Consider the following 26,404-nt stretch of genomic DNA (forward strand, 5'->3'; position numbering starts at 1 on the left):
TACGGAATGCGCTGCTGAAGTGTGATGTCTGTGCATGCAGAGTGCACGAGAGATTTTGAAATACATATGTTGATATGATGACAATTCCGTCATCAGAGCGCGTTTTCAGACCTCACACTCCGGATGCTCAAGGCAGTTGGACATAGTGGTGTATTAGAGGTAAAAATGATATAAATACTGTTCGGTTTCTCGCAAAAAAATGATCGTTTCGTGTCTTAGGACATCAATGTGTCGTCACAAGCTGCAGGTTTTAATTTGGATTTGTCTGTGCATGTTTTTTTTTTTTTTACTCTTTTAGACAAAGTTCCCATTGACATGCATTATACGACTGACAGACCACAACGGTTGGAGTCATCATTTGTGTTCTAGTGAAGAAACAAAGTCACCTACATCTTGGATGCCCTGGGGGTAAGCAGATAAACATCAAATTTTCATTTTTGGGTGAACTCCCTTTAACAGTGACTAGAATCAATAATAATCGTAAGAACAGGTTATCAAATGGCTATCTAGAACTATTAATTAAAGTCATATCTAAATTCACAGAGTTCAGGCTAAAAAACGTATGCTGTTATAGATGAGTCTGGTTTGAGAGAGGTGCTAGACAGTGACATGTCATGGCTGTGACTGGAGACTGCGATTTGATTAACATGCAGTGTGGATTTGCAATCATCCACTGGTATATAGCACTGATGAATATCCACTTTATACATAAGGATTTTGGTGTTTATAATTACAAGATGTCCTCTTTGAACATGAATGCAGGGTAATGTAGAAAAGCATTGGCTAATATTGGTCTGGTGAATATTATAGTACATTATGTACTGTCTATATCCACTGTATGGTAACAGGTTTTAGCCCATCCCTGTTTTATGGATTTTATGTAAATGGAGTCTGGTGTGTTTGAGACAGAACAAAGCAACAGACTGTAAGCAATTGTCCATCAGATGAGACGCTCAGACCTGATCCCACTGAGTAAGACAGATTAGATCATCAGCTATGGGAACATCCACTCTCGAAGGCTTTTCACATTGAACGATGGCACTTTCTTCCCTACAGCTGCCATCCTTGCTGAAAAATCCCTCTTAAACCAGCATGGATTCCATGTTAGTCCAGCTGGTTTATGCTAGTTAGAGATGGTGTACTGCTGGTCTAGCCAGTACTCCCACTTCCAATGCTGGTCACCAGCTTATGCAGGATTTTTCAGCAGGGATGTTGGGTGCTTAAATATCTAGTAGGGTTTTTTTTTTTTTTTTTGTCTCATAATCTGTCTCTGCTTTTGCGCTGTGACTGTTCCATACAGCATCTAGATACTCTCTTATCTAGGTAAGTATTTATGAAACTAAATGAAAACCCATTTTGAAATTGTCAGACATTGTTTTGATGTCACATTGAAATATATATTTTGTCAGTTTTTATTTTTTAACCATCACCTTTTCCCAGTTTTTGTGTACAGTTTTGTACTGATATAAATATTCAATGAAATAAGCAAATATTCAATAAAAATGTGTCTGCTCAGAAACTGTGTGAATTTGTACCAGCAAATCTTGTGATTGTCACCATCAAAATTAAATTACACATACAATGACACTTTATGAAACCACTTCTTTAAATAAATATTTTATTTTCAATGAAAATAAATACATTTTCTTAAGATAGAATCAACAACATTTAAAAAAAGCATTTGTGGGAGCATGGCGACAGTACATGACAGCACACAGTTTGGAAGAGAACATACAATCTCACCTGCAGAGGACATTCTGCGGGGTGGTTTGTGATTTACGATATACAGACTGACAAGCTCAAGTAGCATTAGGTTGAAATTTTCACATATTCCCTCCATTTAACAAAATAAAATAAACATAATAACAGGATTGGATCGCTGGGAATGTGAAAAATCATTCAATCATTAAATAGTCTACAAATCATTCAATTTTTCTGTTGCTAGATGTGGTTTATAATTATCCAAGATTCACAAATTACAGAATAAGCATACTGGGGAAAACATCCCAGTCTCTACAGATACAAGAAATACAGCTGACAAAATCAAAGTCTGAATTTCCCATTTCGTATGTCTCTAAGCCCTAAACATTTAGCCAAGATGGAGTTGTAAAACACAGAATATGACCGATCAGGTTCTGTCTTTTCTTATTTGTGCTTTTTAAAAAAAAAAAAAAAAAAAAAAAATTTGGTGGCAACTGTTCACAATTCCAAGCCGTACGTACAGCAATTACCCGAGCCGGGGCGGGTAAAGCCGAGGGAGTTGAGCCCAGCTCTGGTGGAACAGATTAACCTACTACTACTGTATGCTGTGCTATTTCCATACCAACCCAACCCCCACAGAATACTCAAGGCAAGAACTACCAACATAACGACACAGGAAGTTCTCAAACCCAGCAGGGCAGCCGTTCCCAACCTGAGCGATAGCAAGCAAATGAACATTTCCATTTTGTAATTATCAGGCCATCTGAGATGACTGACCATTCTGACCTCAATTAAGAAGAAGGTTGTAAGTGTAATTTAAATGTAATCAAGTTTAAACCTGCAGTGTTCGGGCAGCAAAGAGGGAAACAACATTTTGTGCTGTTTTAGAAGGTTGGCTTTAACGCACATCAGAAAATCAGTGCTGTGGTTAGTAGTTATTTCGACAATAGTTGAACAATTGACATTCAGGTTAATTTAGAAACAAGCGGAACGTTTAATTCTTTATGCAGCATGTGGCTTAATGAATATTGTGTTCCATGTTCTTCACTACAATAAGAAGCATATGAGCAAACACTACATTTGAGCTGGAATTTTGATGTCACCATTTTGAATCATATAAAGACAGCAGTTTCTTCCTCATTCCATGGAACATGGTAGGAATGTCTACAGTGAATATTCATCAGTATCTGTGTAAAAAAAAAAAAAAAAACTATAAGGCAGTTTTACAGTTCAGACTCATCAGCAGGGAGCACAGGCTCAGCATTTAGCAAGGGAGGCTACAAAACATTCCACCATTTTCCAGTTTATCTAACACAGAAATATTCCTGTAAGCATCAAGACATATCCTATATGCAAGACACTCATTTTGGGTCTAATTCAGTCATATTTAGAAAAAAAAAAAAAATTACTGTAAGCAGTCATTTTTAAAATTGTGAATAGTTGTAGAAAAAAAAAAAAGTGACCAAAGGGACAGTGTAACACTGCGCACAAAGAATGTTTCATACCCAACCGCTACCACCTCGCCACCCCCTTACCATTTCAAATATCATTAAGAGCTACTGGAAAATCGACCCGTTTTGAAGTACCAGCCTTCAGTTCCCACATAACACTCATTCAAACATCTTTCATAACAAGTCTTGGGGTTAGTTTGAGAAAAGGCAAGTTTCTATCACCACAGAGCATGTTTGATTTTTGGTAGGTGTCATACATAAATACATTTCTAAATGCTATTGATTCTAGTTGCCCCTGAGGAGGCAAAGCAGTTTCTGCAAAGATCCAAGCAGACTTCTTTTTCCACCATGTGAAGTTACATTCAACCCTGGGACTCTCAGTCACCATTAATCCAGGATTACCAATGGGACAAGACAAGGCCTGCTCACCAAAGCCACACTTGTGCCCAGTTCTTCAAAGACTGAAGACCATCCAGAAATCTTTTCCCTCATTGCAAGCAAACAGTGTGCACTACAACATGCATAGCACAGCTTCACAGATACAGAGAACCTGGTTGTTTTAGCCTTTCTCGTCTTGCCCCGGCTTTTTCTTGATGACCAAGTCTTTCTTTGATTTAAGGACCAGAAGCAGAATTTTAGCAGCTGACAGTGCTTGGTTGCTGCTTGCACACAAAGTCCGAGATGAAATCAAACTCGTTTTGTCCAAGGAAAAGCTCAGGCAGCTCTTGAACCCGGTCCAACCCGAGCTCCAACACCAAGGATGTCAGAACCTCCTCATCAATCAAGTCCATGTCCATGACATTGAGGCCCAATGCTGGCCCGCCCATCCCCATCTGCATGCCTGCCAACTGAGCAGGACCCATTCTGTGCTGGACATTTCCCATGTGATGCCCATTCATGGGACCGTGAGGGTGCCCGTGGTACTGGGTGTTGAGTTTCTGAAGATGCATGCTTGCCATAAGCTGCTGAGATGCTGTAAGGCCTCCTCCACTCATATACTGCTGTGGGTGCTGGTTCTGGGGGTGCATATGATGGTGCTGAGTTTGAGGGTGACCTTGCGGTTGCTGATTCGGACCTCCGTACATCATATTGGCTTGCTGCATTTGGTGGGGGTGTCCACCACTTATCTGGCCGTTGACCTGACCGTTCATGACGCCATTCATCACGTTCCTCTGCCTCATGGCCGCCTCCATGGAGCTCTGGGGCCCCCTGCTGTAGTGCATGAGCTGCCCATTGGGAAGGGTCCGCAGACTGGGCTGGTGTCCGTGCACTGAAGGGCCGTTCATTCCCATGCGATACCCATGCAGGCCTCCACCAGCAGAGCCGTGGGTCATTGGCATCATCATGTGTTCAGCCATGCCTTTTCAACTGCAGAAATATGAGAAGAATAGCAAATATTCAAGCAAGTTCTCTGTATCAGCTGATAAACACTTTCAGTTTCTTGAAAACCATCAGTAGAAAACATCTGTGGCACAAACCAATATTATTTGGCTATTTTGGTTTTGAAGACCAGTCTCACACGCTTGTTAATTAATTGCAATTGATTTTCACTGATTACAGTTAGTCCACTACACAAAAAAGAAAAAGAAAAAAATATTTTTTTTCTTAATCAGTATCCGCAATTTGTTTTCAGAAAATATATCTTTAATAAAGTTTATTTTTCTTAGCCGATTGACAAATTGTTTATGTTTTATGCTTAATTCAACACAATTTAGTGAGGGTTATGACTACAAGTAAGCAAACGTGTCTTGTTTTACGGATATTTAGATTATATATATTAAATTAAGATTCAAATACTGATTAAAAAAAAATGTTTTTTCCCCCACATGTCCCACATATTTTGATACAGCATCCTATAACCCATTGTGGTTGCAAGCTTAAACAAAGCAGATATATTATGACTTGAGCCCTTAGCAGAAGAAATATTGCAATAAGGAGCATCAAAGAGCTGCCAGCAGGATCAAAACAATAACAGGCAGGGAGGTGGACAAAGTGTTCAGCAAACAAAGCCAACCTACTGTGAGCAAGAGATAATGACAAAATGCATGATTGATTGGATCTACTCATATGACAGGGTAGTGTTTAGAGTTTTGAAAATGTATATTATTATATTAAACTAAATTGGAAAGTGCAATGCAATTATAATAAGTATTAATATGGAGGCATACATCAGTTGGTATACTCTCTTTTTTTCTTCTTCTTTTTTTTTCTTTTCTGTTTTTGTTGTCAAACCCACAGTCCTGTTCATTGTCAGTAAATGTTCTGTCTAGTGTTATTATCTGTCATCTCTTAAAATCAATAGCTTCAGGAGTGGATCAGAACATGTTTAACAATTGCTAACATATTTTTAGTATTGCAGAGTTACGTCTATGCCATAATATGGGATAGAAATAAGAGATAAAGAACAATGTCGTATGGGGTCTATAGGGCACCTCTCTCTCCCTCTCTCTGTGTCTATCTACATAAAACAAAGAATTTCTCCTCTTCTTTCTACTAAGATTAAACCTGTCTTTAAATGAAATATAGGCTACAGACTTTCACAATCCCTGTCAAGACCACAGTGAAACTTTCATTAAACACCAGCATGTAGACTACTGAATTTAATGTGTATTTAGTGTATTTAAAAGTTGAAACGTCTCCTACACTCATGAGATTTAATGTTCAGTTGAAGCTCTGCGTAGCAATACTGTTCATATTTTAAAAAAGAATATTTAAATACTGACACTAAAGTATTATACGTATAATACTACCAATGATTGCTATGCATACTGCGAATTATTTTCTGAGAAGAGCAAAAGTCATAACATATTTAGAGTTCTAAGAACACTTAAAAACCAGAACAGAAATAAGAACACACTTAACCTATCCAACCATATGTTCAACGACACAGATATTTAAATATAATATATAATACACGCTGATTTCATAGATTACAAAAGGACAAAAGGTCCAGCCTTCTCGTTATCACAGCTATCTCTATATAAAAAGCACATACCGTCAAATAAATCCTGTTCTTGTAAAGATGCTCTTTCGTGTTATCAGTCTCTGTAAAGCAGCGCAGGTATCTCCAGTGGCTGTACTCAGATCTGAACAAGCTGCTGCTGCTGAGCGCTTTCTGGGTCAGCACAAGGATTACACACACATACATAAAGACGACAAGTGAGAGGGGCGGAGCAACATGAATCCCGCCTCTCCTCTGCTGTGATTGGCTCTTCTTATAATCACAGACGTCACTGGCCAATTACGCACATGGCCTTCAGTTTAATGTGCGCTGGCAAAACTCTTCAGCAAACGAAAACACAACGCATAAGTGCTGCTTGTTGTTTAAGAATGTAATTAATTATTTTAAAGGGACTTGATGTTGTTAGTCTCAAAAGGAAACCTGTTGATCAGGAAGTTCATTGATCAATATACCTCAATAACTCCTTTCAGACAGGAACGTTTGGTTTGACCTCTTTTATTTTTCTTCTGTATGACATTCTTATCTAATGAACCTCAACAGAAAATGGACATAAAGCAGGTCACAGCGTTTTGTCTCTTATGTAAATGGCATATTTACCATTTTAAAGTGAGAGACAGACTGCAAACAAGAAGAAAGAAAACCTCCTGCTGGCGTGAAGCATGTGCAATTGATTGACGCTACTGCCTGAACATACAGTACTGCATATATCCTCACACATTCATTTATACTTTTCCATGAACTATATGTTTTTAAATTCAACTTTTGTTTCTCGTGATCTTCAAAACCTTTTGGGATTGTGTGAAAATGCTTGACAAAAATAAATTGTCTATATGGATATATTCATTAAAATAAAAAAGTTTTAATTACATTTGTGGATGAATTGGAGCTGGTAGCCAGTATACATGTGAACTCATTCAATACTGTTAAAAAGCATTCTATATAGACAAATGGTACCATCTTTGAAGAACCACAAATAAGATTAATATAAGTGTGTTGAATATTCACTCTACAAACACTTTCATTTATATTCAAAACAGTTAAGAGTCATGCAGAAAACTCCTGAAGAATTGAAAGAATTGAAATGCCTCTATTTCCTCACTCCTCCATTTGTAGAAAAGAATGTGGTGACCAGTGTATAATCTCTCTCTCTCTCTCTCTCTCTCTCTTCTATTCTCCTGTTCTTGTATTGTTTCCTTTGTCAGTGTGTAAATTAAGCCTGAATCAGCCTTGAACAGATTAAACAGTGTGTTCAAATGACTTTAACTTGGCACAGAAACCTTTCATCATAGCCTAATGTGCCCTAAAAAAGACCAATAATCAATTGTTAAAGGACAGAATTTGTGATTATGTATGTTTAATAAGACAAGCATCTCTGTTACTATTTCTGATGCTTGGGCCTTTGAATGATTTGAGTGATTAAATCTGCTCTGTTTAACTCATCTTGTGCTGTTTGTGTTACAGACATGAATACCACAAAATGAGCAGCTTTTTAAAGATAGGTGTTCTTTTACTTTTCTAAAAATAAGATTTATGATTTTCAGTTTGCCAAATAAGCCTATAGACTTGTATTGAAGGAGCCATATCTAGGGAGCAGAATATAATAGATGGGCTCCTATGACTTGGGCCAGTAACTAATCATAGTGAACAACCTATCAACTGCATAGCAATGTGGCTACTCCCTACAACACCCAGGACCAGTGAATTTTGCATGGGTCACCACCTTTCTTCATCATAATATCTCTCTTTGAAAAACTGAGAACATTTTGTCCTAACGTTGTTACTTGTATGTAGGTGTTCAGTGCTAGACCCAATTTCTTTTGAAATTCCTTGCGGGGTGTCGAAATGTGTCAAGAGCGAAAGGCCTAACTAATGCAATAACAAGATAAAATTAGTCTGTCTTCTCAATCTGGATGTATTTTACATCAGAGTATTACAGAGGACCATAATGGCCCATTTAGAGTGCATGATTTTATTCAAATGAAAGTATTCTGAGAAATAGCCTATTAAAAACAGAACATTTGAAAAATGCATAATATTTAAAAGTGAAGTGTACAATTTTTCTGCAACTATTGACACCAAATGGAATTGCAAAAATTATTATTATTTTTTTTTCCCAAACAGGTTTCCCAAACATCTCACCTTTCGTCTTTTACATGGTTGGAAAAGTAGTCACACCCCATACTCATAAGACTTACATACTTAATTTATCTTATTGCTGACTCTGCATATAGATGACTAGGCAAAAGTACACATACACACACAGCAGTACATTTCACAAAAAGTAGACATTTCACTTTTAATTGTAAAACGTGTAACTATCTACAAGTTATTTGCGGAGGAACATTGTTTTGATAATTTTGTGAGTTGTGCTTTGGCCCTGCTATTCGGAATGAATCTGATGGCTTGAATCACACCACTGTGCCCATGGATACATGTTATCATCTTAGTGCGAATTTCACTAACAACATTAACGAAAACTCTCCCAAAAATGAAAGAAAGTCGGATACCTGAAAAATGTCTTATGAGCAGTATATGCCACTATTGTTTTGACAACAATTGTTTTAAAATAACATTTCAAATATTTGATAATGCTGACATTAGATATATCTTGACTGAATTATGCAGTTTCCTATGAAATCTACGAATATATCACTCTTTCTTACTCTCACACTCATGCCACTTCATTCTGTTCAATCACGAGTCATTAAGTTTCAACATGATTAATAAAGCTATTCCTAAACAGTTACAGGCTAAGGCTAACAAAATGTCATTAGAAAGGTAATTACAATGAACAGGTTCAATTTGTGACTAGTTCTCCATTTGACCTTCAGAGGGAGAATGAAAGCATTGGTAAAAAGGTCACAGCGATGGACGGTCTCTTCTGATGCGTGTGGCAACACTGCAAATTATCCGTAGCAATTTGCAGGTGGTATGTGCAGAGCATTTCCATAACAGTGCCTATATTTTCCCTCTCTCAGTCTCTCCCTCTGACATTTCATAATAAAAGTATCATGAATATTTTCACAGCTGTTTGGTTGTGTGTTTATATTGGTGTTTAGCACGCACACTCACAGGTCAGTATTGAAACCCACTGAGATGGACATGGAGAGCAGAGCGCTATGGAAACAAAGATAAATCAGTTTTTTTTTTTTTTTTTTTCATGGAATAGGTTTGCCTATTGCGGTTTTTGAAAGTGGGGTTGCAAAAAAGGGAAAGCTTTTCAGTAACATTTTAAAGGGAGAAACATTCCTTTTAAGGGAAATTACACCCTAGAGAAAGCTCTGATGGAGCATTTGATAGAAAGAAATGTGTAACATACATGTCTGAAATTCTCATTAATCAAAAGTTGGTTTTGTCAGACTATTTTGCAGCAAAAGTTAACATTTGAAAGAAAGGTATGTGTAAGATCCGCTTTGACACTGGTTAAGTTTGAAATCAAATGTGAATACAGCAAACTGGATTTCCATGTGTTTGCAATTCTCATTGGTCAAAAGATATTTACTTCAGACTGTGTTGCAGCAAAAGTTAAGATTTGATAGATAGGAATGCATAAGATCCACTTTGACACCGGTTTAGTTTGTAATCAAGTGTGAAAGCAAACTGGATTTCAGAAAGTACAACCGTACTCACCTGTCTGAAACTCTCATTTATCAATGGATTTTTACATTAGACTGTGTTGCAGTACAATTAGAACTTTATAGATAGGAATGTGTAAGATCTGCTTTGACACCACTTCAATTTATAATCAAGTGTAAATACAGCAAACTGGATTTCTGAAAGCACAACTGTATACATGTGTTTGCAGTTCTCATAAGTCAAAAGATATTTACTTCAGACTGTGTTGCAGCAAAAGTTAACATTTGATAGATAGGAATGCATAAGATCCGCTTTCACACCAGTTTAGTTTGTAATTAAGTGTGAAAGCAAACTGGATTTCGGAAAGTACAACCATACTCACCAGTCTGAAATTCTTATTTATCAAAGGATGCTTATGTCAGACTGGGTTTCAGAAAAAGTTAAAATTTTTCGCAACTTTATGGTTAATGGAGCACCACTTTCGCAAACCCTTTTTTTTACCCTTTTTTTTTTATTCTACGACTTTGTTACTCAAAAGTATTTGCAGAATTTCCTTTCTTGGCATAAATGGTAATGTATGGTACCAAAAGGCCCAAAACATATTCTTGAAGACAGCACTTCTAGTTATGCTAGCTCAACTGCACAAATCAATAGCCGCGTTTCAATTATTGGGCCAAAAGTGAACGTACTAGTGCCTTCTAGGGACAAACACATTTCCACTGTCACTTCTGGGGCTTGATCGGGCCTCCTTGGGGCTTCTTTTGGGCCAACAGCTTTTTGGCCTGCCAAATCCCTTGGTCTAAAGTGGGACAACTGGGGCTTGAGGAGTGGTTACGAACAAAGGCAGAGTTTACCTGAGTCAGGAGAGGGTCAACTCTACTGCTCATTTCCCATGTTTTCACCTTAGGCTACCAGCTAACCTTAACATTTAAGACATATTCCCTTGGTTTCACAGACAAAGCTTAAGCCTAGTCCCAGACTAAAATGCATGTTTGAGCTGTTTTAACTGAAAGCAACTTGCACTGGCATATCTTAAAACATGTCAGTGCTTTTGTTGATACCAGACATCTGCATATGTCATAAATTACATATAGTCCTGTTAACTCATATAACTCCTGTTTTCTGTCTGTGAGCTCCCTCTATTGCTCTGGCGGAAAGGATAACAGTATAGTGAGATGGGAAAGATCAATCAAACCTCCTCAGATCATATACTTTCATGACAAATAAATAAAAATGATCATTCTTTCTAAAGGAATGTAACATAAACGATAATGATATTTTATCAATAATTTTCTAAAGGTGAGCTTTAAATAAATGGATGCAGGAGCGACTGAATAAGTATGTATGTTCTCTTTTTAATGTGAAATATTTATAAATACAATTTGATTCAGCATGATTGTGCACTCCTGACACAAATTAATAAATTACTGTCACTGTAACATTTTTGGTGAAGTATCGATGCTGGAGTCTCTGAAGACCAAACATCCACTTCTGTCATGTTCATTTTGCAATATAGTTTTCAGTTAACTAGTTTCCCCATGCTGGTGAAATGGTGAGGTTGTGTTACATTGTTCTATGGAGGCTTTTAGGGTAGCGCAGCAAGGCTACTGGCACGCAGCTTGATTTTGGCCTCGGTACTTGAGGTCCAAGGCTATTGGCCCCGCCCAGTATGTTGTTAGCCCTGACTCGCACTGGCCCAACAGTGGAAAAACTAACACTAATTTAAATAAACCAGCATATAATGAAATGTGTCAGAGGTTCTCTAATAGGTGTGCTCTAGCAGGTATTAGCATAAACTGTCTTTTTGTCAGTTTACTTTTCAAAACAACTAATGTCAGGTTAACTATATGTCAACAGTTTGAAGAGGAACTTGCTGAGCAAGATAGATTGTATAAACATGTTTATAGCTATTGTAGTTACCTGAACAACAAAAAATCTTGTATGTATAACAACTTAAATTATGTTTCTATAAATGATGCTAGTATTTTGTGGTAACATGGGTAATTGTTGATTTTCATATTTTGCTTAGTTTTGACCAAAGTATGGGATAACAGGTTGAGCTAGCCAATTTGTACATACTCATATTCGGCTAGTTAACACATGCACACACACCAGCCTATATTATCTCCAGTGCATGCTGCGTTGTGTACAAAGATCTCTCCACACCCCATGTGTTTATCAGTTTGGGGGGTGGAGTCTCTCACCTGTGGCTTCAGGTAACCAGGATCAGGCCATGTTTGTGCTAGACTGCTCGCTTGATCATGTGTGTCCGTGTGTTTGTGTTTTTTATGAATGTTTACGCCTGTCGTGTTTATGACTCATCATATGCGCTTGATTCACACAATGATGTAAGTGTGTGTGCAAATGTGGTTCATTTGTAATTAGGAGAGAGGACGAAAAGGAAAAAGACACAGAACAAGGGAATGAAAAGCAAGGGGGAGGGGGTGATGCGCTGCATGCCTGTGTCTCGTGGTGTTAAAGTCATGTTTTGCTTCACTTGTTCCATTTGGCAGTCGTTGACCCCTCCCCCCCATGAGTCTACCTTCCCAAGACCGGCCTCCAAACTCCTGACTATTCAGTACTTGATGAAGCTTATGCAGTGCCTAGGACAGTTCAACCAAAAATGAAGATATCATTTACTTAATATCAGGTGAATACAAAATCAGACATTAGGCACAATGTTGGCAATGATCTTTTCTAAGCATAATCAGTCGTAAAAAAAAAAAAAAAAAAAAAAAAAAAAAATGGAATAATAAAAAAGCACAAAAGTAGTCAATAGGGCTTAAGAACTATATTACAAGTGTTTTAAGCTATACAATAACATTGTGTGAGTAACAGACCCAAATTTAAGATTTAAAATATTTGCTGGTTTACAGCTATACCAGCACTATACCAGCTCTAACCAGCATAAACCTTCCTGGACCAACATGGAATTCATGCTGGGATTTTCAGCAGGGTCCACAGCAGCTATTCAAATTTGGCACTAAAAGTCTGAAAGGTATGGATTGACATCAGTGAAATCAGACTACATTGGTTCTTGTAACCAATCATGACGTGGCAAGTTCAGTACATAGAAGTGCAAATTAAATTTTAGAGCTACAGTGAACGAGAACAATTTCTGTGAATAAAGGCTTAAGGCCACAATGTACTTACAATGTACGAAATTGAAAAACAAACTGGTGTAATGTCATTTCAAACTTTCTAGAGTTCAAAACAGTTCACATTCAAGAAAATTTCAACATCTATGATGTCAATAAAAATACCTTTTGTGTTCCAGGGAACAAGAGCAATGTTGTGGGTGGAATGACATGAGGATGAGTAAATGATGACAGAATTTTTGTTTATGGGTGAACTATCCTTTTAAAACAAATACTTAATGCAGCCATGTGAGCTTACTGAGCTCATCAACATACTCATCCGAAAGCAATTCCAACCAAAACATTAAAATAACCCATTCTACAGGGTGATTTGTATGACAACAAATGCTCATCTACAATGACAACCCATGCAAGCTAAGTTTGGTTGACTTTGGGTGACTTTGGTTGGGTTTTAAAACGCTCACAGATGTTGTGGTTGTCCATGCGTAGGGAGTTGCACATACATTCAGTATATAAAGTGTGCAGCCTTAAAGATAACATGGGATAAAAACTAACCCTATTTACTCTCTGAATTCACACTGATATTTTGTATTACAGTTTTTTTCAACTGCTTACACACATTTTCAAAACTTTGCCTCTTTTTTTCAAAACTTTACACACAAATCCAAGAATTGCACACACAAAATGCAAAATGCCTCACACCTCTTGCAAAATGAAGCACTGCATTCAAAATATCACAAACACATTTCAAAAGCAAACATTTGTCTTACTTTTCAAACACATTTACCATAATACTCTATATATTTCTGGATATATCATATACACAGTTATTCAAAACCTAAAGCTCTTCTTTCATAAGCTGCTATGTACATTTCTGCACAAGACTGAAAGTAATTGGCAGAGAGATGTTGAAAAATTTATGGTAAACAGGAAAGCAAGATTGAAACCAAACTATTTTTTTTTTTTTTTTTTTTTTTTTTTTTACTGTAAGCATTTGTGGTTGTGAATACAGTATTGCACAGTACAGAATAAAATATAATACATCAACCATGTGTAGTTGGACAAACAAACAAACAAACAAAAAAAAACTAGCAACCAAAAAAAAAAAAACTAGCATCATTTTTGAAAAAGGTGAATATTCCAAAGGAATGGTGTGTATGTGTGTCCTGGTAGGGGACCAAATGTATAGTATAGTAATACCAGTGTATTTTGACTTTGTGGGGACATTTATATACAGAATATACAGTATAAAAACCATTACGCCTATGGAGTGTCCCCATAGAACATGGAAACCCAACATGTGTGTGTTGTGTGTGTGTTTGTTGGTGGGTGAGATGGTTGGGGGTATCTAGGCTTCATCTCTCCTCCTGGCTTGGTCCGGCCACAATACTTCATCCACGTCACATGCTATGTTCTCTCTTGCGTATCCAACCTTGGATGGAGGCAGCGTCAGTGTCTCCACATGCCTCTTCCATTGCCTGGAGAAGTGTTATGTTGACATAGGGATGACGATCATGCACTTTCCACCAACCATGTGGAGAAAAATTCCTCAATAGGGTTTAGAAATGATGAATATGGAAGCAAGTAAACAACAGAAAAGTTGTTCAAAATCTATAAATTGACCTTTGGCCTATTTATAGGCCCATTCTAAAGCCATGATTGGTTGGTGTTAAGTAAAGCAATGAGTGTTTGCACATGTGAGGAGTTAGTGTGAGGCACTGATGAATTAGTGTGGCATTTTGATTGGTTGTGTTTGAAAAAGGAAATCAAGATACTGTCTGTTAGTTTTACTACGAACGACTGATTCATCATTGCACTTTATTCCAAAGAAAAAGTTTATGTTTTCGTAATTTTCCACCACAATTTAATAATTTGTATCGAAACTTTTGTTTTTGGCTGAGATTAAAAAGTGCTTGATGTTACTTTTTTTTGGTAGGTTTATTAATGTTCATCATTATAGGTTTTTCATATGTGTCTTGGTTTCTCTCTTTGGAGTTTATTGTGAAATGTGGGTGAAAAGTCATGTGAAAAGAGGCTCTATATCTCCATGACGAGCTGATTGCACTGTCAATGTGATAATGTCCACCTATGGTGGCTTTAATTTGACTTGAATGGGCCAAACTAGTTGAAATTTAAATTAAACCAACACCTCCATGTTGACACCTGCAGTATTTGCCAGAAGATTTATTGAATAGTGATCTGAAAGTTACTGGTTATTTGTTGAAACATTAATTTTAGGAATAAAATAAAAGAACCCAAAATAACTGGATTAGTCCGAACTTTGGACTGGAAGAAACAAACAGAGGGAACTTTGCCTACTGATTTTGAAGAACATAGATGGTTTACTAAAGAACTAGAGAAAGAAATGTCCTTTACAGAACTTACAGTTTTTTTCAACTGCTTACATTTTCAAAACTTTGTCTCTTTTTTTCAAAACTTTACAAACAAATTCAAGAATTGCACACACAAAATGACTTACATCTCTTGCAAAATGAAGCGCTGCATTCAAAACATCACAAACATATCTCAAAAGCAAATATTTGTCTTACGTTGCAAACACCTTTGCCATAATATTCTATTTTTTGGATATTACAATTATTCAAAACTTAAAGCTCTTCTTTCATGAGCTCCTATGTACATTTCTGTACAAGATTGAAAGTAATTGGCAGAGAGATGTTGAAAAATTCATGTTAAACATGAAAGCAAGATTGAAACCAAACTTTTTTTTTTTTTTTTTTACTGTAAGCATTTGTGGTTGTGAACAGTATTACACAGTATGAAAGAAAAGAAATACATAAACCATGTGTAGTTGGACAGAAACAATGTTTCTGTTTGAAAAGGAAATCAAGATACTTCCTGTTAGATTTTTATGTGTTACATAGAGAATTGTGTGTTGTGTTTTGCAAAAAGTGTTTAATGAAATTGAAAACTGAGTCGAAGGCCGAGAATCAGTGTATGGTTTTGCAGATTTGATGTGTGGTTCTGGTGTTTGAGTGTCAGGTTTCAGAAATTGTGTTCAAGGCCCAGACGAGACTTGAAATCTTATCTTTAAAGCTGCTTTTCTGAGTTATGCCAATATGTTGGTCTCCTCCATGCAAGTACACTAGACGTCTCTCCTCGCCTCAAAGCAGGTTCTCGTTTCTCCCCCCAGGATCCCATTAGCTATTCATAGCACTCAAGGAATGTGGTTTCCCCACCCCATGATTTGTTTGCTCTTTCTTTTTTCCTCCTTTCTCTCCACCCTGGCTCACGCAGTGTTTGTGCATGTGTGTGTGTGGTTGTGTGTGAGTGCTAAGCACTGGGCAAGACCGGCTCTTGTCCTGGATCTACATCTGGCATTCAGTGTTCATGTAGGTCAGAGGCTGGTTATGACACAGCGCTCAGTGAAGGGAACGCTGGACTCTGATCAGAGGGAGTTCAGTTGCAAAACGCTTTCAAGAAACATTACACAATAGATCGTTTCATACAAAGTCATCTGCTGTAGAATGATTTTTATTTAGAGGTTTTAGTAGTAAACAGTAAATTAATTAATATGGCATAATGTTTATTACCACAAAAATCATTTCAACTTGTACTTTGTATTCATTTTTTTTTTTTTTTTTTAAAAAAGGAAATGTTATGGTGAAACATTTTAAATGGTTGTAAATGGGGATTTGAAAGCAGAAATGTGAAACTTATGATTTTATGAAATCACTTACATTCATTCTGCTTAAAGTTGTCATGGTTGTCTTACGGTTTAGGCATTAAGTTGTCATGACAACAGAGTTGTAAAATTACATATAACATTAACAATGTTAACTTTGTCTATACAATTAAAACAGAAAGCATTTTAACATTTACCACTGTAAGTGCTTTAACTTGCGTAACACTCTCTCCATGACAGTAGATGAACTAAAATTGAAAAATGGCCATAGAAGAAGACTAATGCCTACACATTTAAATTAATGCCCACTAAGTACCTCATTTACAATGCTGAGAATGCATTAGATACTTATGTTGCCAAATACTGTCCTAAACAGACAGTTTAAAATGTCATAAGCAGAGTCCAGTAACAAGCAATTTATCTCTGAATGTGAAACTGTTGCATGACGTGACACAGTTACAACCAATCAGAAGATACTTGATGTTTCATGTACAGTTATAAGGAGCTGGATTTTGGACCAATGAGATTTTATTGTGGGTGTAGCTACCCAGCATAATGGTGCAGAAATAGAAACAAAATGTTCTAATGCTCATTGAGGTAGTGACTAGTTCGGACAAAAATGCCGATTAACATGCAAAGATACACTGTAAAAACTGGTAACCTGCAATTGTTAACTTAAAGGCCAAAGTACACTTCACTGCGGAGTCCCTTTGAGTATAGTCAAAGTCCCTTTCAAGGAAAGTCTGTTCACTCGGCGGCCATATTTGCAATACCTCCGGGCAGCTATTTAAGATATCCAAGACCAAGTCCTATCTATATGAATGGGGGAATCCTGAAATCTCAAAAACTGCTTGACGAACTCACAATTAAATATTTCAAATTAGCAACAAAATCTCACATGAACTGTCCCATAAATGCTGTTTCTTATGCTCAGATAGCATTAAAAAGCTTATTTTTCAGGCTAGAGGTGCTAATGCACATGTGCAGTCCTAAGCGTGAGTCTCAGGTTTTTATGGGAACCGGGGCAGCTGCAGTGACGCAATGACTCTTATTATTTAGAAAGCGGGACGTAAGTAAGCAATAAAGTACGAGAGGCTGTGCTGTATGAAATGTATAAACTTTCACTAAAGCCTTCCTTCCACCGGAAAATATAGTCCCTGACCGTGAACAGCAACAAAAGTTACATTATTACGCCAATAGATGGCGGCAAAGACTTAATGAGTGTGTCAGTCAGTAGCGAAGACTGAACACATTGAAAAGACTGAATTGGTGTAAACACGGAAATGCTTTGACTAGCGCTGTCAGTCACGGGAAAACCCCTTAACTGTTAAAAGGACAAGATAATACATTGGACATTTAAACAGATTTTTTATTATAAACATAGGACTGACCTGAAGGAAAATGCTAAATCTGAATGCAGGTAATAAACTCGCTCACTCGATCTCTTTCTCACAATACTCTTCTACATAATACAGTAAGCTTCAATGAGCAATATCAATACAGTTTATGAGAACATACAGTTTATGTTGCTAAGAGTGGTTGCTAAGGGTGTTGTGTAGTAATACACAGAACCGTTGGGTGAAGCAGTCATAGCCGTGTTTTATCGTGAATAAAACACAGCTATTGACTAATCAGAATCAAGGACAGGAACTAACCGTTTTATAATCCGCCATATTGCGCATTAAAGTTTCTCCCATTCATAACTAATAGGAGTGAACCGTCTTTCTTTATATATAGTCTTTGGTATAGTGAACTCATTGTCATGTTCAAGTAACCACTGAGATGATTTGAGCTTTGTGACATGGCATGTTATCCTGCTGGAAGTAGCCATCAGAAGATGGGTACACTGTGGTCATAAACTGATGGACATGGTCAGCAACAATAGTCAGGGAGGCTGAGGTGTTTAATGCTCAGTTGGTTCTAAGGTGCCCAAAGTGTGCCAAGAAAATATCCCCCGCAGCATTACACCACCACCAGAAGCCTGAACGGTTGATACAAAACATTATGGATCCATGTTTTCATGTTGTTTATGCCAAATTCTGACCCTACCATCTGAATGTCGCAGAAGAAATCGAGACTCATACAGTTTTTCTAGTCTGCCATTGTCCAATTTTTGTAATCCATTGTAAATTGTAGCCTCAGTTTCCTGTTCTTAACTGACATGAGTGGCACCTTGTGTGGTCTTCAGCTGTTGTAGCCCCTCTGCTTCAAAGTTCAATGTGTTGTTCGTTCAGAGATGCTCTTCTGCAAACCTCAGTTGTAACAAGTGGTTATTTGAGTTACTGTTGCCTTTCTATCAGCTTAAACCAGTCTGGCAATTCTCCTCTGGCATCAACAAGGCACTTTCGTTCACAGAACTTCTACACACTGAATATTTTCCCTTTTTTGGACCATTCTCAGTAAACCCGAGAGATTGCTTTGCATGAAAATTCCAGTAGATCAGCAGTTTCTGAATTACTCAGACCAGCCTCTCTGGCACCAAAAACCAGGTCACATTCAAAGTCACTTAAATCACCTTTCTTCCATATTCAGATGCTCAGTTTGAACTTCAGCAGTTCGTCTTGACCATGGGTCAATCAGCTCCCTAGTTCAGTAGTCAGGGCACTGATCAGGGTGTCGGACATTTTAAGGGCTGTATCAATAACAAAATCCTACCAGTGCACTGAAATGTTCGCTACCTAAAAAGTTCCACAAAGCACAGTGAAAACCAGGGAGTATCGATACACACTGTTCCCTTAACGGAAGTTCTGTAGCATGAAACATAAATCAAACTCATTACACATAAGACACGAGATCGAGATAGATGTTTTTACCATTATTTAATTATATTTCAGCATAAACATACATTGCTAGACAAATGAACATAATCTAGCTAACATTTTAATTTATTTACGGCTGAAATATTGCACATATATGTAACAAGCAAAATATTTAGCATAATATACTGTAAATAACATTAAAAATAATGTTAAGATTTCAGTTCTGCTTTCGTTCGTAAATACCAGTAGTGATGTTGTACAATGAGGACGGAAATAGAGTCATCAGTGTCCCAATGTGTGGCGAGTCAGCATCCTTTATTGTCCTTACCAGTGCCCGAATTTGTGTACATGATATACTGATTCATGACCTAGGAAGTTAGAGAGCTGATTGAGACATCCCATGTCTACATGTCTAAATGAATTTATTTGCTGCTATGTGATTGGCTGATTAGATATTTGCATTAATGAGCCATTGAACAGCTTGTACCACTGGCTGGTGAGTGAATTTATACAGCCAAACACAGCTTTTTAAAGCAACATGTTCTCCAACCGAAACAACCATATAGGTCGTTTGTCACTTCCCTGAAATACGACCGATATGAGCGTTTACTAAAGTTGCGCCCCTATCGACAGCAGGACACTTTCATTTTAATGCATTGTTCCCTTTTATCTGCGCCATATTTTGGGCTTCGCGTAGCTCAATTGGTAGAGCATTGCAATAACAATATGCAATCATGTGATCAGGCAATCGTGGGTTCGATCTCAGGGGATTTATGTGCTCATAAAGAGTATATGCACTATAAATCACTAAGGGTAGGTTTACGGATGGGGTGGGTGTAGTCGTTATTAAAAAAAAAAGAGTTTTGCTAAATGGAAATGGTGTAAAACTCCACACATTGCATTTAAACGAACACGCATTTTGATTGGTAACGACAGTAATTATTTTTACGCCGCTAGAGGGCGCATGACTTTAAAACGTAAACATAGGTAGTAATAAGGTGCTTGAAAACGACCTATAGGGTCGTTTTTTTTTTTGGAGGACAGTCTCATACCCCAGTTGACCAAATTAGTGCATAAAGCAAGCATATGTGTGAGCTGAGTGTACAAATGACATGCGGTTAGAAAAAACGGTCTGTATGCATACAGTACCTATGCACATACTATGCTAAATTTACATTACACGCACTGTACGCATTTCCTAGCGTACATGTAAAAAACAGAGTATACTTTTGGCTTTGGCTTTTTTTACTAATTTTAAATTTAGCTTTGTTAGTGCAATTGTATATATTTATTTGTATTCCGTAATGTTAATATATATTTTTACTTTTGACTAAAATAAAGTAATTTCAACAACAATAACAAAAAAAAAGCTTTTCAGTGTAGCTTTTATCACTTATCATCGTGCATTGTTATGATTTTCTGCCTTGTTTCGTTGTGATCTTAACATAAAAATTGTTTTCTTTCTCTAGTTCTTCCTTGTTCTGGAGGTAATAAAAGCCTCCACGGACAAATTTGTTTTTTCCTTTGATCTGGGCTCACTCACACTGGAATATCTCTATGTCTGTCAGTATAATTTAGCTCTTCCATAACCATTTTCTGACTCTTAAGAAACTTTATTGTTGTAAACAATAGAGACTTTGAAGATGTGACAAATTTTAAAGCCAGGCAACTTAACTTAAGACGTCTGCATTTTGACAGAATCATGTTAGACATATGTCAAATAAATTGTTTGTGCCTGAACAGAGAGATGGTGTGCACAGTAAAACTTTTTTCTCATGAGAAAGTTAAGATCAGCACATGTGTTATGCTGAGATCACAAGAAAATGAAGTTGTAATCACGAGAAAACAAGATAAAAATAGTCATCAGGGAAATCACTAAGGCCCAGGTCTTTTTCATTATTATAACAACTTCCCCTTTTGTATTGCTTGACTAAAGTTACACTAAATGTGGCACGTGTTTATGTTCGAGTGAGCCCCTGAACACAGATATATGTTTATGTAAAAGTGAAACTATAACTCTCAGAAAACATTTGCACAGATAAGAAGACTTTAAGCTCTTATCTAAGCTGCACATGGCAATTGCTGTGGTTCTGTGTTTGTTTGGGTGTTTGTAATACTTTCACGTTATTTCTACATACGTCCTGGAAAACTGTATTTATTCCCCCTAATAAAGTAAATGAATGACTTTGCTGTCAGTCACATGCATAGAGAGCTCAGTGTGAAGCGCGCTGAGTGCAGACTGTGACCGAGCACGTGCAACGAGCGTCCATGTTCCTGCTGGGTGAGATAGACAGATAAAGACAGCAACACGTGAGGAGGAGTGGGGGATGTGGAGGTGAACAGCGAGTGACAGTGAGTGTGAAAGCAGCTAAAGAGGCATGGTTAACCAGCCAAAGACACACAAGACAGCCAAGAAACATGTTGTGGCTTGGGACTTTATATCCTGTTGTACCACAAACAAACAACACACACATGTATTTTTCTGCACACCTGCTGTGTTTTGCTTTTGCTCCACCCCATCAGCTCAGTTTTACCCAGCTTCCTTCAGCTGTACTGAGAGAAAGCCGTTAGGCCACTGTTTTTCTTCTTTTCTTTTCCTGCAGCCTCCCCCTCTTCTCAACTATAGCATCAGGTCCTTCGGTCCAGCCAACACACACACACACACACACATACCGTATGCTGCTACATGCCAGGCAACCTGATATGTCCTTTCTCAGAAGGGCCCTCAATGACTCTGAGCACTGCTGCGGTCTCACATTCAACACAAACACATCTGTAAAGCACCACAGCTTGGACAAATACTATGGCCTTACCATACAAATAACCCTTTTGTGATTCATTCCATGTCTTTTCACATCTGCTTGGCTAAACTCTCTTTTCAGTCTTTGCCTTGACTTACAAAAGAAAAAAGAAAAAAATGAAATGGCATTACAAGTTTTTGGACATGTACCATTGCAATATCTTAATTCAACCTCATTTACACCTTACACTGTGTCTTAACCAAAGGTGAAGACACGTATCATTTCCATGTTTTTGTCCTAACCAGCCACAACAGCGATACGTGATGTGTGGTTTCCATTTTACCAATCCCAAACCACATAAATCTTAATAACTTTTATTAATTTTGTATTTAATCATTTATAAGTGATATATTATTGTTCATGAAGGCTGGAAATGAAAAATGCCTTATATTCAGGTGTGCATAATTATTAGACAGGTTTTCTTTTACAGATAAAATGAGCCAAAACACGAGATTTAACTCAGACTGAAAAGTTAAAAATTATTAAACGTTCATGAGAAGGATGCAATACTAATGCAATACTAGAAATTGCAGTTAAGGCATGACCATTGAACAGTGAAATGCTCATTGGGTCAGCAGGGTCAGACAAAAACAGGTGGAGAAGAAAAGACACATGTTAACTGCAAAATAATTAAGAATAAAGGTGGAAAATTAAGTGTGAAACCTTCAGGAACCCTTTAGTCTCCAGCGCCACCATTTTCCAGAACTGCAACCAACCTGGAGTCTCCAGAAGTGCAAGGTGTCAGGATCTCTGAGACTTAGGTTAGGTAAAGAATTCTAAAAAATGACCCCCACTTTATAAGAATCACAAGCTGTGTTGTAAAATACATAACCACATGAATTAAGAGTGACTCTTGAAGGACCAGCACCACGTTCTCTTGTACCACTGTTTGAAGAATTTATCTTCCAGAATCTGGCAGCAAGTTTTGGCCGTTCATTTTTAGTCCATCTCCTATCCTGAAAAGTCTGTTTTGCAGAGATGGACTAAAAATGATCTTCCAAAACTTAATAACTACTTAAGTTAACCTACCTATCCCTGGTTGTAAGCCTAAACTTGACATAAACTGTAAACTTGTCCTTCAAATCTGATTGGTTGATTGGAATGTTGTTCCAGGATCAACAGAGATGTTGATCCAGGAACATGTTGTACTTGGTGAAATCACGTTCACGTCATTGGTCCACGGAGATAACGCTCTCCAACTCCACCTTTTTTTAATGTGTAAATCTTCAAATATTCAAGAAATTTTAATTTCTTCTGTTTAGTCCGTCAAGGTCAGACATGAGTAAAAAATTAACATACTGGAGAGCTACTTTATAGAAGAAATTGAAGTTGTAATTCTAATTTAAACAGAGACACAGACACTTTTTTCATGTTTAAGACTGTAAAGCTGCTTGCTTTAAAGCAGTCTATTGTAAAAAAGTCCTATATAAATAAACGTAACTTGACTCGAGTGCCGAATTGCAGAGCTTGCAATCAAACATAACCACATTACTATAATCAGATGCTTTCTTAACTGCTGTTTTCTCATCGCTGTCTATTTATTTATTTATTTAGTGTGTTGTGTTCTTAAGCACACAGCACATATTTACATATTTATTTATTTATGGGCCTTGAAACGTAAAGTCTTGGTCTGGATCTTGGCCTTGGATTGTACTCTCATACATCTCTGATTTGCTATGTGCTAAAGGTGATATTTACCTCAACCAGAGTTTGGGACAGTCCATATTCACATAAAAGAGAATTTGAAAGACTTGCAGATCTGAATGGATTTTTAGCCACTTTACAAAACATGGACAGGCTGGGTCTTGGACTGAAAGCACTTGGTCTGGGTCTTTGGGTTTGATGTTGGTCTGGTATTACATCTGGTCTTGACTACAAGTATGTTAGTATCATGGCAGATGTCAAGCACTGTGATATTAACATCTGATACCATCACTGTACCATGGTATTGACTGAGAATCGTGGGGAAAAGGAAATAATCACACAGTTCTATAGCAAATTTATTTTGTTTTATGGATGTTTAGATATTTTTACTGGAAAAGAAGAGAAGATAATGACAAGGTGTTAAATGTTAAAACGGTTCAAAAAATGTCTTAGATGGGTAAAGACTAAAGATAAGACCTCAGTGTTCCATTAAATTATGAAATGAGTGACGTAACATGTACCATGTAACATGTCACGATGAGGTCCAATGTTCAACTGCTGGAGCAAGCTTCGTTTTCCCTGTCTTCCCACACCCTCCTCCCTCTTTCTGTCTCTCTCTCTTTCTGTCTCTCTCTCTTTGGCTGAGTCACTCTGACCACTGCTGCTTAGGAACGAGTGGATTCTTAACGGTGTCTCCATGGCGACCCTGTGGGGAAGGTCACAGTCTGCGGGTTGGGAATGTTTGAAGGTCTGTTGGAAACACACGCCAGCAGAAAGCGGCTGATCTTTGCCCTGTCTGCTTGTTTTTAGGACACTCCGTGTTTTTTTTTTTTTTTTTTTATCTGCTCTTTAACTCATTGGCTGTTTGTTTAAACAAATATTCCTTACAGTCATTGTTTCCTACCATTGACCTGAATTTAGGAGCAGGGTTGCTTAATCCTACTTGAGAAATTACGGATTTGGTTGTGACCAAGTCAGAAAGATAAAATAAATTTCATCTCGTAAAATTGCAAAATAATGTGAACTCACTGTCAATAGGAGATTACAGTATGAGACCCTGTAAACACTGTAAACAAAAGTTGAATTTACTCCAAACAAATTGCACTAATGTGATTAAACTTGTTGTGTCCAATGAAGTAAAGTTCAGTATCTCATAAATCAAGTTCACAAAGAGGGATCTTAACCATTTAGGTTAACTAGTTCTAAGTAGACTCAACATTGTTTTAACTCACTAATTTCATTAAATTGGCTAAAATATAGAACATATAATCATACTATGAATCAAGTAAAGGAAATGATGTCTGAAATCAACCATGAATAAACTGGATTATCCCCATGAATGCATATAAAACTCCATTTCTGCAATATAATATACCTTCATTTGAGTCTATGTAAATGCTTAGAACAGAATTTTCTGAAAGGAACAGTATCACAGTAATGTGACCACTTAAAACAACTATAAATAAAACTGAAAAGAGCTAAAGCCTCTATGAATTCTTAATAACTATTAAATGGCCCCATAAGTTATCATCTTTTGACCGAGCATACATAATTAAATTATTCAAGTGAAGGGGCTTATGGGTATTGCCCACAGCCTAAGTTTTGTACCTAGTGATTTTGAGTTGTAACACTTAAAATGTTTTTTAAGCGAAATAAATTCAAAATAATGTTTAACTGACAGCCTTCCCTAGTGAAACATAAATATACCAAAATGTATGTGAAATACATATTTTTTTATGCTAAGTATACTACAAATACATTTGCATATTTATGTACCCTGCAATTGTACTTTTGGTATACTAAATTGATATACTTAAAGTCTGCTAAATTATAACAACTAATTTTGTACTTAATGCACTTTAGTTATCCAGAAGTAGTGCTGACATCCAGCTAAACATTTACCTAAGTATTCTCGATTGTGCTAAAATGGAACTATTGCAAGTATACTTTAGGTACACTTTAAATATCTTGCATTTAACGACTGATATTATACAGTGATCATACTATCCTTACTAATAGTGATATTAAAACATATTTTAGGCTTAATATTTTGTGCATTGTGCAATAAAGAAGTGCTTCAAATAAAGATGAATTATAATATTTATATCATCAGAGTCTCAAGCGATATTTCAGTAAATATGTTAATGGATTTGTAGTATACTTAGTATGAAATAAATGTATTTAAAATATATTTTGGTATAGGTTTTTTTTACTAGGGTTTTCTGGTGAGAACATTGTTTACACTAATGACAGGGTGCAAGATATAGCACAGAGAGAAGTAATTAGAAATGTTATTGCTCAGAGGTTGCTCTTTTATTTTTTGGAGCTACATTTTCTTCAAATGTTCCCTCTAACCTTCTTTAGGAGATATTAAAAAAAAAAAAAATAGAAACAAACAGTTGCTGACATATGGAACACAGCTCAAATCACTTCACTACACAAAAGTCACTTTCCAAAAACAAGATCAATTTCATATGAGATAATCAAAACAAATATAAATAGACTTGTTTTCAAAGACTATATCTTAAATTAAGTTTGTTTTTCTTACCCCATTTTTGTTAAAAACCATTAAAACAAGTAAAAAAAAAATCAATGAGGTTAGCAAAAAATGTTGTAAGCAAAAAAAAAAATATATATATATATATTCTATAGAGATATATTCTCTGCAAACAAATCCTATAATAATCTGCAATGTTACTTCTCAAGTAAAGTATCTTATTTCAAGTATGTTCAGAGCACATTTGAGCTCTTTTTTTGAGAGTGAACAGA

The 26,404-nt window shown here is 36.8% G+C and overlaps 1 protein-coding gene across 1 annotated transcript; it reads right to left on the reverse strand.

Moving 5' to 3' along the window:
* Positions 1–1,601: 1,601 nt before the first annotated feature.
* Positions 1,602–6,301, reverse strand: cited4a (Cbp/p300-interacting transactivator, with Glu/Asp-rich carboxy-terminal domain, 4a). The gene is made up of 2 exons (XM_051872913.1): positions 6,148–6,301; positions 1,602–4,520 (listed from the first exon to the last, which is right to left on the reverse strand). The coding sequence occupies exon 2, from the start codon at positions 4,508–4,510 to the stop codon at positions 3,788–3,790; it is 723 nt and encodes a 240-aa protein (XP_051728873.1). The 5' UTR covers positions 4,511–4,520; positions 6,148–6,301; the 3' UTR covers positions 1,602–3,787.
* Between the last annotated feature and the right edge of the window lie 20,103 nt (positions 6,302–26,404).

This window comes from Ctenopharyngodon idella, chromosome 19 (genome assembly GCF_019924925.1).
Source record: "Ctenopharyngodon idella isolate HZGC_01 chromosome 19, HZGC01, whole genome shotgun sequence".
Classification (NCBI taxonomy): domain Eukaryota; kingdom Metazoa; phylum Chordata; class Actinopteri; order Cypriniformes; family Xenocyprididae; genus Ctenopharyngodon; species Ctenopharyngodon idella.

What these genes read in the sequence shown, in the direction of transcription:
- cited4a (XM_051872913.1), bottom strand. Translation starts at nt 4,510, where the DNA reads ATGGCTGAACACATGATGATGCCAATGACCCACGGCTCTGCTGGTGGA.